The 12,387-nt window shown below is 54.1% G+C and overlaps 1 protein-coding gene across 5 annotated transcripts in view; it reads right to left on the bottom strand.

Annotated features, from left to right (window-relative positions):
* The window catches only part of Clmn (calmin), a 91,097-nt gene that overhangs the window by 16,774 nt on the left and 61,936 nt on the right, over positions 1-12,387 (bottom strand). For all 5 annotated transcript variants that reach the window (XM_013066653.3, XM_004837009.4, XM_087195524.1 and 2 more), the window contains 6 exons: positions 12,262-12,345; positions 7,757-7,849; positions 6,399-6,589; positions 4,681-4,874; positions 3,647-3,729; positions 906-2,462 (listed from right to left, as the gene is read on the bottom strand). In XM_013066653.3, coding sequence (XP_012922107.2) covers positions 906-2,462; positions 3,647-3,729; positions 4,681-4,874; positions 6,399-6,589; positions 7,757-7,849; positions 12,262-12,345 — 2,202 coding nt within the window. The remainder of the gene's footprint in view (positions 1-905; positions 2,463-3,646; positions 3,730-4,680; positions 4,875-6,398; positions 6,590-7,756; positions 7,850-12,261; positions 12,346-12,387) is intronic.

Below are 12,387 nucleotides of genomic sequence, written 5' to 3'. Positions count from 1 at the left end.
TGTCCTCTACCCAGAACTCCCTCCATGGCCCCAGACTCCCCGCACACCGGTTTTCTGGGTTGGGGTGACATCTCCCTCCAGTGGGCCCCTACATCCCCTTGCACGGCTCCAGCTCTGTGACTGATGCCATTCCCTCATCACACAGCTCCTGGGGCCTCGGCATCTGCAGCACTTGGCAGTGTGGGCAGAATCCTCCTGGCAAAGCCACACACGCTGCTCTCTGGCAAGCTGCACCTAGGGGCAGGGGCCTTGCTCCCCTCCCGGGCTGCCTCCCTATCTGCATCGTATCCCAGCAGGGGCAGAGCCAGTGTGGCCTGGGGTCTTCCTGGACCTCAGGTTGCAGTGGGGAGCTCTTATTCCCAAGGCACCCACTGGCCCTCGGTATTGGGCTGGGGTCCTGCAAACCTGGGCTCCAGTGACGCTGGACCGGGAGTGGCCCCCAGGTTTGTGTCCAGCTGCTGGAGTTCAAGAGCGAGGCCGCCCCTTCCTCTTTACACACCCACTCCAGGTTGCACGAGCAGACATCAGTGCTCCATGTGCCGGAAGCCTTGAGGAGTCGTGGCTGGGGTGCGATGTGGATGCTCCCCGTCCCCCAGCAGCCGCAGGAGAAGAGTGTGACCGCTCAGGAGCGTGCTAGATACTGGCTACCATTGCGGACTCTAAAGGATCATGGTCCTACCCTTCGAGACCCTCTGAGCATCCCAGAGTGGGGCCGGGACTGGGGTAAGGCCAGTGAGGTGCCCGGGGGCAAAATTTCAGGGGGGGCCCCTCAGGTGGCCCTGCCTGGGCCTCACAGAAGGCCCTCTGTGCACCATGGGGCCGCTCCACACCCCAATCCTGTGGAAGGAGAGATGAAGCATAGAATCCCCCCGCAGGTCCCAGGGATCCGAACCCTGATCCAGTACCTGATGGCTCCCAACAGGGTTGCTCTCCTTGGCCTCCCGTGGCTGCTGGTCCCCACTCAGGGCTGGGGGAGCGGGTCCTGAGGCTGGTGTGGCCACCACAGTGTGCCTGCTGGGAGGCAGCACCTGGTTGCTGGCGCTGGGGAGACCCTGGCCCGGGCCTGAGAAGCTGCAGCTGCTCAAAGGGCCTTCGGCGTTGTCCTCACTGGGCTCCAGGTCGGGCAGACAGTCCATGGGCTCTTCCAGCTCCAAGTCCACACTCCTCTCGTCCTCCCTACCCTCCGCATATGCCTCTAAAACCGCAGCCAGGGGCACCTCGTAGTGCGGGTAATAGAAGAGGTCGTGGGGAATGACGGAAATCTTGGAGAGGGGAGGCGAGGGCTTGAAATCCAGGCCTTCCTCACTGGGGCTGCTGAGGGTCTCCAAGCTGATGCTGCCCCTTAGGGAGTTGGAGGACAGTTCTTCACCAAGCCCTGGGGGACCATCGGCTTCTTCCTCATCCTCACTGCAATGCCGGGGGGACTTCCTCTTGGCTTTTTCATGCACAGGTGTCTCTGGCTTTTTATCCACAGCTGTCTCTCCGGGGGACACAGAGTAGCCTGGAGAGTCTCGTCCTGAGCCTGTGGGGGGCTTGTGTCTGTCACACCTCACTGGTGGCTCCTGGGCACAGTTCCTAGAGGCCTCCTCCTCCTCGCCAGCTGCCTTCTCACCAGAAGGAGCCTCACCCAAAGCCTGGCTGGTGGAAGCCAAATCTACCATGCTGCTGATCACGGCTTGTGATGGGACATCTTCCAGAAAGTCTTTCTGCATAGCTTCTGCAGTCTGCAGCTCAACCTCGATCTTTACAGAATCGGCCAGGACAGTCTTTACCCCAAAGGGCGGGAGAGAAGGACTTTCTTCACTGTGGCTGGCTGGAGCCTCTAAGGAGCCATTAAAGGAGGAAGAATCCTGGGGTGGCTGTGTGTGACCCATTGTGCCATCGGCCCTAGAGACCTCACCGGAGCCCGCTTCTGGGACCAGCGAGGCTGCCTCTTCCAGTTTCCTTTCTTCGACATCCTCCTCCACTGAGGCATGCCTGCCCTGCCTCAGTAGCTCCCTCACTGCCCTCGGACTCCCTTCAAAGCGAAAGTCGGGGCTGTAGAAAGGCTCCTGGCTATAGGAAGTGTCCTTGTAGGTGCCATCCTCAAAGTGCACAGTTTTCTTGGTGGGCAGAAGGCTGGACCTGCGGCTGTCCTTTCTGGTGGACAAGATGGAAGATTCGGGAGTGGACTCGCTGGTGGCACCGGTCTTCCCCGGCCCCTCCTGGAGGATCTGGTCGATGATCTGGTGCACGAACTCGGCGGAGCTGTCTGACATGCTGCTGGATGTGCTACACTCAGGCCGGTCGCAGACGAAGACTTTGGCAGGGGGCGGGTGGCTGGTTTCATGGTTCGTGGTATAGGTTCGCTCTCCATTCTGTGTCAGGAGGAGGACCTTGCTCTCCTGGTCAGGAGGAGTTTCTCGGATGCGGACAAAAGTGGACTCGATGGGAACTTCTTTATCTGGATCCACGAACTCTTCCTGCAGAGAAACACACGGCGACAGGAAATAAAGTCAACCTTTAAGTGCGGTCTAGATTCCCTCTCAGAACACAATCACCAACAGAAAACGCCACTTTAAAACTAAAGCAAAGTGTTCTGGTGAAGATGTAACTGGTTACCAAACAGTTCTGTTCCTGTTGAAGTGTGAAAATACCAGATAAATACAAATATAAAACACTATGCTTTGAAAAAGCTGTGGATGTAAGGAAATCTCAGTGTGTTGGGCTAGTGTGTGGTTGAGCACTTGTGCAGTATGTGTGAGAGGCTAGGTTGGATCCCAGCACTGAAAACGGGGCGGGGGGGGGGCGTGAAAGAAATCTAAAAGTGTAGATTCCAGAGAAGACAGAGCCTTTCTCAGTGAGCAGAAATTCTCAGCCACTGTGTCCCCATGAGCCAGTCTGGACCAGTGGGGAACACAGCTCAGACAGGGCAAAAGCAGCCAAACACCGGTGGGCAGACATGAGAGACTGAATCCAGAAGGGTTGCAAACACAGAAGCAAATCCTGTCATTGGCTAAGGGTCCCACACTGAGCAGGACTGGAAAGCAAAGCATGATCTTGGTCGTGCTGCAGGCACTGGGAGACAGCGGACTGACCTTATCCTCAGAGCAACCGAAACCAGAGAACTGAAACTAGAGAAAATAGCAACACAGATCTCATCAAGCCCAGGTAAAACCAGAAGGATTAGCAGTTCCTCTCTGCGCCTGTCCGGGAAGCGCTATGTTCTCTGCCACGGACCAGCTGTGTTTGCCTCCAAGGGCTTGGGGCCCAGGCGGGGAGGAGAGATGGGAGGACAACTGCAGGTTGGAGCTGGGTGCAAAGTTGAGGGGTCACTGGGGGTGCCATCCTCAGAAGGAATTGATGTCATTGCCATGGGACCTCAATGGGTTCCCAAAAGTGAGTTGTAATACACTCTGAACAAAGTTTGGTATAGGAAGAGGTCTGTGTGATATGTGACCCTCCATCTTTCCAACCCACTTTCAGCTTAGCGGATATCTAGTGTGATTCTGAAATGAAAATGTGGCAAGGCAAGGAAGGAACTCAAGATCAACTTGGGATTGTCGCTGCTGGCCGAGAAGACTGACAGAACCCAAGCCCGCTGTGTCTGATGACCAGCGATGGAAATGTGCACTTTGTGAATGAAAGACAAGGAAAGCGAACATACGGCTTCCAGCTCCGGAAAACGTTCTAGAAACTGTGCCACGTAGGTCACAAGGGACTGCTCGTCCGGCACATCAACCATGATGTCTGTGGAGAGAGACAGGAATTAGCAGGACACACACACAGCACGGCTCTTCAAGGGGACACCTGGTGGTGAAGGGGCCCACAAAGCATTTAGGGTTTTTTCTTTTTCTTTTCCACTCGAGAGAACTTGGGCTCAGAGAGGGCAAGGCGCGTGGCTGGCATTGCACAGCTGGCTGATGGACCAAGGAACTGAGCCCCTTCCACTGAGCAGCCAGCTCCCTGCCGGCTCCATCAGCAAGTTGAGTGCACCGGGCACCTCATATGCTGCTTCAGGGAGCCCCAAATTCACCAAGCTCACAGAGAAACCGGAGCTTCTTAAAAATGGGTCCTCTCTCCCTCTGTCCAGTCCTGTGGGAGTAATCTGAGCTGCAGGCTGAGCTGTGTGCAGTAAGATGTCCACTGCAGTGTGGACAAAAGTGATCCTCCCTCCATCCCTCCTTCTGGGCCCTGTGGTACTCGGGACCAAAGTCTACCACAGAGCTACATCCCGAGCCCTTTTTTATTTTGAGACAGGGTCTCACTAAGTTGCCCAGGCTTGAATTAGTGATCCTCCTGCCTCAGCCTACTGAGTAGCTAGGATTACAGGCAGGTGCCACTGTGCCAGGGTAAAAGTCAGTCCTTAAACAACCTCAATGGCCAGCAGGTATGGAAGAGCTGAGTAAATTTCAGTAAGCCTAGTAGAGGGACTATGATGCACCGAGAAAAATACGTAACAAGGGCCCTATAGCAATATGCAAAATACTTCTATGTTAAATTAAAACAGACAAAATTATATTTACACTGAGTGATACCAATTATGTAAAAGGTATAATTAAATGCAATAGAAAAATATTGGGATACAGGAAACAAGAATTTCTTCACTAGATTTTTCTACATTTTCCAACTTGAGATGGCAGGTGGGAGATCTGCAATCAAAGATTAAAAGGGAAGAAAGGAAGAGGAGAAGCACCACACCTTCCGGCTCCAGGAGCCTGGGGATGTGCAGGGCCTCATGTGCAATGCGAAAAGCCTTCTCTAGGTTTTCCCTCGGTGACTCCTCCAGGGCCTGCTTCATGTCCACCAGGCTAGGGTCAATGGCCTTGACCACAGCCAGGAAAGCCAGCCCGCTTCTCCAGCTGCCCGCAAAGTCCTGCACTGCCACGCCATACCTGGAGGAAAACACAGTGGCAGCCACAATGCAGGCTGGGACACGGGATTGAGATGAGAGGGCAGTGTGCAGCAGCCTCACTGCTCCCGGAGGGGGCTCAGCACTGCCAACCTCATCAGGTGCAGATACCCTGGCACAGGGACAGCGACACTGAGCACTGGGATTTCCATCTGCAAACAAAGGACACGGGGGTGCAGGCCCCACAGAGGCAAAACAGACCTGGAGTCCCACATACAGAGCAATGCACACCCTGCACTTGGCAGGCAATACTGGAAATGTGGCAACAGAACTGGACAGAGACCCAAGCTTGTCCCTCAGCTGCCCACTCTGCACTTCTGGCACTGTGGCCTTGGGCAAGGTGCACTCCCTGAGCCTCAAACCCCTCTGCTGTAAAAAAGGAATTTGGCTTCTGAGAGCCGTCATGGGGGAGGATGTGCTGGGCCCCCTTGGGGTCAGCCTGGCGTGCAGAGCAGGTGGCATGCGGAAGCCACTCACTAAGTGGCAGCTGCCATCATTATTAATACAAATGAAATTATGACTCTGAAAGCGAGGGACTCTTTCAGAAAGAGAATTCCACCAGGCACTAACTCGCTTTAGGACCCCATGGGACAGCACCTTAGTCACACAATCTCATCACTCAACTGGTTTCTTTTTGGTTGTTGTTTGAGACTGCGTCTTGCTAGGTATTCCAGGCTGACCTTGAACTTACTGTAGCCCGGGTGGCCTCAAACTCAGTGATCCTCCTGCCTCAGCTGCCTGAGAGCCGGGATTATAGGTGTGCGCCACCACACCTGGCGCTGGTTGATTTATTTTTAACCAACATGTATCAGTCGTTCTCATTCATCAACTCTAATCTTTCATACTCAAGCCTTGACTAGAGCCCTAAAGCCTCAATTCCTCATCCACTTCTCTCCCAACACGGCAGAGACGAGACCCATTCTTGTTAAGTGTTACTGGGAGCTGGCCCGGTGCAAGCCGCTGCAGACTATATCATCTCCTGACTACCCTGGAAGGCAGCAAGGTGAGGCTGGAGAGCCCTGCGTCCCGCGTGGGCATGACTTCCTCACACTGGCCTGGCACCCTGCCCTGGCTGGGGGCCGCGGGAGGCCGGGCGTCAGTCCAGTTCACCTGTCTGGGTCTGGGGAAGGGCACCTTGGCTGCAAGTATGTTACAGCCTTTATTATTATTTTTAAAGAGGCTCAGACTCTGAAAGGCGTTTTGCGGCTTAATAATAAACATGCATGTTCTCAGAATCCAAGGGACGCGCCCATTTGGGGCGTGACGGTGATGAAAGCCCTTCTGATTCCTCTCAAGTCTGCGCACACCTGTGTGTGTGTGCGCGCGCGCGCGCGCGTGCACACGCATGTGTGTCCTGCTTGTCTGCACAGAGCATGGGGCAAACACGTGATGGAGACTGGTGGGTGGTTGCCCCCTTTCCGCCCGGCCCAGGGCCAGGCCCGCTCCCCCCTCAGCCTCGAAGGCGCTCATTTCCGAGCACGGTGCGGAGGGAGGGGTGGCCGCTTACTTCCTCGTCTTCCTCTGCACCCAGGCCAGCAGGGTCTTGATGGCCTTCCTCTGGTCTTTCACCGCGATGGCCGCGTTCCTCTCGGTGGTGGGCGTGGGTGGGTAGGAGGAGTCCGAGTCTGTGCCCCCCGAGCCGGGTGACAGGCTGGAGGATGGGGAGCTCCTGCTGAGGTTGCCCGTGAGCTCCTTAATCTGGAAGGAGGACGGTGTGTCAGACCCCTGCAGCACACACAGCCTCCAGCAAGCGGCTCCACCATGCGACCCGCGGCCACGCAGCCCTGGCTGGGAGACCAGGTCATGCGCAATGGAGAGAAGCTTGTCTGACGCTGCATGTGGCTTGGGTGCCTGTAGCTACACCTGCAGGGGTCACTGTTTCCTCCCCACCTGCAGGTGGGCCAGCCTCAGCACTGAAGGTCTTTCTGACTGACTGAACCTGCCCCTCTTGCCTCCTTGCCTATCAATCCCAGAGTGCACCATGATCCTTCAAGCCCCACGGACCCTGCTTCTCCTGCTCCAGCTACCTGGATGGCCCTTTCTGCCATCACAGGGATGCTTGTGAGAAATGCAGACCCCAAACCCTAGACCTACCTAGAGAATCAGAATCTACATTTCAACACCATTCCCAGGTAATTCATATGCACAGTAAGTACAAAAAGGAGTGGTCTAGCAGACTCCTATTCATCCTTCAAACCTTAGCTCTGATCACTTCCTCCAGGGAATTCTCCTTTCTGTCGTGCCTCATGTCCATTTGTCTGTGATCCTAGAGGGCTACTAGAACAGGGCTGTGGTATATGACCAGCACCTGGAACTGCAGAAAATAACAGACATCTAATCTACTAAATGAATGAAGGAAGATCTGGGATAGACTTAAGGCTCCGATTTTCAGACGTCTCTAGCATCTCTCAGGAAGTTTGATAACAGACAAAAACTTCCTTGAATCCTGTATAAAACAGGAGCTCTCGAACATGGCTTTTCTTGGTGATCACACTCGAGAGGCATGGCTCCCATTTCACAGACATGGAAACAGAGGCCTGGAGATAAAGACAGCTTTAAAAAAAAAAAAATTTCAATGCTTACTCAGAACAGGATCTGCATCTCCACATACCATGCCAATGCTTCTGTGACATGCAAGCCTGAGTCAAAAGTCCCCGTAAATATTCCTTGAGTGGCTCATCTCTACTCTTGGGGGAATCATTAAATAATGAGCCACACTTTTTCTATTCTCAGTTCCTTTTTAGTGAGAAGTCAAGCTGCAGGAACTAAGTCTCCTGTCTCCCTTGCTCTGGACACATGCTGTTCTTTTGGTCATAAGCAGACTCGAGATGGTGACTTTGTAGGATGGAAGGGGAGCGATTTTACCTGGAAGAAGAGGATGATGTTCCATATCAGCCCGAGAACCAGAGAGGGGTTGCCGTCCGCTATTTCTGCTGCATCGATGCTAACCAGTTTTACCTGAGGAGAAGAACTTTCTGCATTTAATGGTCTTTTCATAACCCTGTTTCTCTCACCCACCCTGTGCCACCTGACACTGCCCGAGGCCACCTCTCAGGGACACCCAGTGTGCCAATGTGCATTGAATAAACATGTACACTGTGCTGACCATGAGCAGACACTATGCTCAACTCTTGCAAGTATTAAGTCAGTTTAACCTCACCACATGCCTATAACGAGGGTATTTCTATTATCCCTCAAGCTCGGGAGGACATTTCCCAGAGGTTAAATATAACACGCCCAGGACTATGTAGCTCCTGAGGTTGCTGTTGTTCTCTTCCAAGGAAGCAGTTGTACCCAGCCATCCATCTGTGTGCTGCATTAAGGCTGTCAGACCTGCAGATTTTCACACCCTGGACACACACAGGCTGGGACCTGCCATCACGGCCCACTGAGGGGCAAGAGTGAGCTGGGATGAGGTTTACACCCTGAGATTCCGTGCCTGTTGTGGACACCCTGTGGAATTACCCACTTATTTAACAGTTCACTGTAGGGTGCCGCCCTTGGTAAATCCCTAAGGCCAAGTGCACCATCCCCTGGGGTTGATCAGAAATGCAAATTCCCCCTCACACCCCCAATCTGCACTTAACAACTTGGTTCCCAGGCCCTCTGAGTTAGAGGATTATTGCTCCAAGTCATCACTTCACTCCGAAAACAAATCTCAGTAGTGGCTCAGGGCTCTGCAAACCTTCCTGGAAAGGAGGGAAAAGGCCAGAGCGCAAGGAAGGCTTTGCAGGCCACCTGGGTCTCGGGCACCTCTTCTTGTTGAACAACCCTGCCTAAGTGAACAAACCACTCTTGAAGGGGATGGAGGCGAAGCCAGGTAAGTCCCACCCAACAAACTTTGAAATCCACACCACAAAATTCAGCCTGGGACACTCAGGGAAGAAAAAAACGAAAAGAACATTTCATCCGAAATCTTTTCTTTCTTCTTCACTTCTTCCCTCTGCCTTTCCATCCTGGCTTTCTGAATTGTTTGACTCGGGTCTCTGATCCCATCAGTGTGTCCCGGGTTTCCGACAGCACCAATCATGAGACTGGGCTTACCTAATCGAGGGAGACATCCAAGCTCCCTGGATGAAGTCTGTTTTGGGAGCTGATGCCAAGAATATAATTCAGACAACACAGGGTCATCACTGGCAGATGGGAGGGCAGGAAGGAAGTTGTCAATGTTGTGAACTACACAGCTGATCAAATTCAGGTCCAGTACACCATCCACATGCGTCACAAGCACACGTCCCACATGACGAATCACTTGCGAAACCCCGTCTCTGATAGCTGCCTGTTTCTGTGGCTTATGGAACACATTCCAGCCCAGGGATCAAAGCAGCTAGTTATCGCCATCATCCCTGTCTTCACTCCATGAGGAGGAAGCCCAAATGACAAGGGACAGCCACAGCCCTGAGCTGAGGTTCCAGAGCTGCCGGGTGAGGATCCCTTGGACATCACAGTGCCCATCTCGAGAGGGAAAGGGGAGGGCTGAGCGGGCAGCAGCCACTTACAGAAGGAAGCCCCATTGCTGGGCTGAGGGAAGGTGTGGAGCAGGAGGCCCAAGCCCTGGGGGCCTGATCACTTTTCCTTTTCAGTGGTGTGCTGGCACTTTAACAGCCAGACTTAAGTCGAGAGCTTCATGGAAACCATCTTTGACCTCCTCCTAACTCAGCTGGTTCTGCAGCTGGAAACTTATGGACCAACTGGTTTGTGAGATGAGTCTGTCTCCCCTCTGGGTGGTAACTGAGAGGTCTTCAGCATAAAGGTTCCCCTGGGGAGCATCTGCCGCCTGCCATCCATCATTTAAACCCGCCATGTGCCCATTTTATAGATGAGGGAGCCATGGCTTGCTACCCTGTGGGGCAGCCGCCATGGTGTCACTTGTGGGCAGAGGAGGGGCTCCCAGGCAGCCCTGACACCTGCAGCACGGAGGCCCATCACCAAGTCTGGGGTGCTCTTGCCCAGCAGAGCCACCGAGGCCTGGGACAGCCAGACAAGGAGACACCAATGAGGGCTCCCAAGCCTTTTGTGGGTTCTGTGGCTGGGACAGAGAAGATGGCACCATGAAGGCCTGTTTCCGTCTCCCTCCCGTGGGCTCAGCGTGTCCTTCCTGCCTGGCACACCGGGCAACAGGAGGCCCGAGGCTGACAAGTACCCGCCCTTGGGGTATTTCCAGATTCTTAAATACCAAACAAAGGGAGAGAAGCACTGTTCACAGTCCACGGCAGACAGTTTGGGAAAGGTCTGTGCCTGGATGACAGAAGCCCTGGCCCTGCTCCTCCTTGTCATACTCCTGTGCAGGCTCGTCCCCATGCGAAGCACCCTCCCACCCCAGCCTGCCGGGCCCAGGCGTGGGTTCTCGCCACTGCAGGATCATCTTCCTGGCCTGGAGGATGCATGAGCAGCACGCTGTCCGTGTGAGGTCATTGCCTAAGCACCTTGAAGGCCTGGATGTGTTCCTAAGGCATCTGATTGTCCCCTATGCTGGGCACAGCCCCAGGCCCATGGAAGATGCCTGTAAGGTGACCCGGATGGCTGCTGAACACAAGCCTCAACCACCTGGGTGCTTGTGATGCATGCGAGAGACAGTCCACCCGCCACCTGTACAGCACGGCGGCCATAGAGCAGGAGTGCTTCGAAGCCAGCTGTGGAGGAAGGATGGGCAAGGAGTCCCCACGAAGTTGCTTGAAGACTCCATGCTGTCCTCAAGGCTGTCCCCTTGCCCTCTCTGGAAACAGGGAAATGGAAATTTCTGGAGACAGAAAGTAGATGAGCGGTAGCTCAGTGCTGAGGAAGACAGTGGGACAAAGTATGCGGGCCCGAGGTACAGGCTTCTTTCAGAGGTGATGAAAATGTCCTAGGATCGACTGCAGGGGGCCCACACCTGTCTGTGCAGACACTAAAAACCACTGATGGGCAAACTGAACAGAACATCAATTATGTCTCAGTGAGACTGCTGAAAAGAGAGCATTCCCCGTGTGCACTGAAAGGGGTCCTTTCTGGAGCGGCAGTGACACCCACAGCCTCTGCTGGAGCGTGGACAGCCCAGTGCTGAGAGCACGGCGGCTCCAGCTTCCATGCCTGCCTCTGCAGTCCCGTCTAAGCAGAGGTTCAGGAGGCCTCCGCCACCCAGAGAGCTGGAGCGGAGCCATCTTCAGCCCGAGCCAGTGCTGCACAGGTGGGGCCCCCTCTGCTCAGGCTCCCACCGCCTGCCCACTCCATCAACAGCACTCAGTTCGCTGCCCCTCTGTGTCCTGAGTAGCACTGTCCCCAAGGCAGTGTCTACACTGAGGCCCCTGGGCACTTCACATGGGTGGAACCACACCTTAAGTGGGTTTTTTGCTTGTTTGTTTTTGAGACAGCCTCTTGCTATGTAGTCCAGGCTCACCTTGAACTCACTATGTAGCCCAAGGTGGCCTTGAATTCCAAGTGATCCTCCACCTCAGCCTCCCAAGTGCTGGGATTACAGGCGTGTACCACCATGCCCGGAAATCAGTGGTTCTGTGCATCAGTCTTTCTTCACTTAGCAGAGGATCTTCACGGTTCATCTGTGATGTAGCATGTATCAGTGTCCACCTTTTTAAAGGCCAGGTAATATTCCATGGTCTGGAGAGACCACATTTTCTTGAGCCACTGGTTGGCGGATGAGCTTCTAGTTTGTTTCTACTTTTTGGCTACAAAGAACAGTGCACCCCTGGGTTCTGTCCTCGGATTCTCAGGTCATCCATGAGCTACTTGGTGTCCCTTTAACAAATTCCTTTTCTGCTGAAATCAGCCAGTCTGCTTCCGTCACCATGAAGAACCCTGAATGACTCACACTTCAGGAAAAAGCTTTACTGCACATGCAGAAGCATCAGGTGAGCGCAAGACTTTAGCCCAGATGCACTGCTGAGTCTAAAGAAGAGGAGGTTGGGAATTTCACCCAGGGCTGCTTCCTGCCACCCGGGAAGGACACAAAGCAGAGTTCCAAACATGGAAGAGAAAGCGGCAAAGCCTAGGCAGCCCTGTCTAGGGGAGGGCACTGCAGAGGCTCCTGGCACATCAAGCTCATGTCCTCTCTAAGTCCCAAGAGAAAGCTTTACACCCTACACCCCACTTCACTCTTGCTCCAAGACCCAAAAAGAGGAAGTCAACTCATTCCAAAGATCTAGTTAGCACCTCCGGCCCCTCCAGGACTGACCATGGCTGGAGCCCTGACCCCGATTGGTATGGGGAGGGTGCGGATTGAGGGGCTTCTCCCTAATGGGCGGATTCTGAGCCATTTCCGGTCCATTTAAGCCTAGGTTAGTTTGACCATTTGGCTAGGTGCCCTTCCCACGCTTCACCCTGAACCAGTCCTCCTCCTCCCAGACTAGCTCGTTAGATGTATTTCAAACACTCACATTGCTATCTTCCAGGAAAGAAAGTGCTTTCGCTATGTTGTTCAACCGAAAAATCCGATGCGAGGAGGATTTGTACTCATGCAGCTGTAAAACAACAGAACAAGACCAGCCGGCTGAGCCCACGCA

The sequence above is a fragment of the Heterocephalus glaber genome, unplaced genomic scaffold, assembly GCF_053883595.1.
Source record: "Heterocephalus glaber isolate CG9 unplaced genomic scaffold, H.glaber_assembly_v1.0 deba00001608, whole genome shotgun sequence".
Taxonomy (NCBI): domain Eukaryota; kingdom Metazoa; phylum Chordata; class Mammalia; order Rodentia; family Bathyergidae; genus Heterocephalus; species Heterocephalus glaber.
The sequence above is the reverse complement of the archived record's forward strand: the minus strand, read 5'-3'. Positions and strand labels throughout refer to the sequence as shown.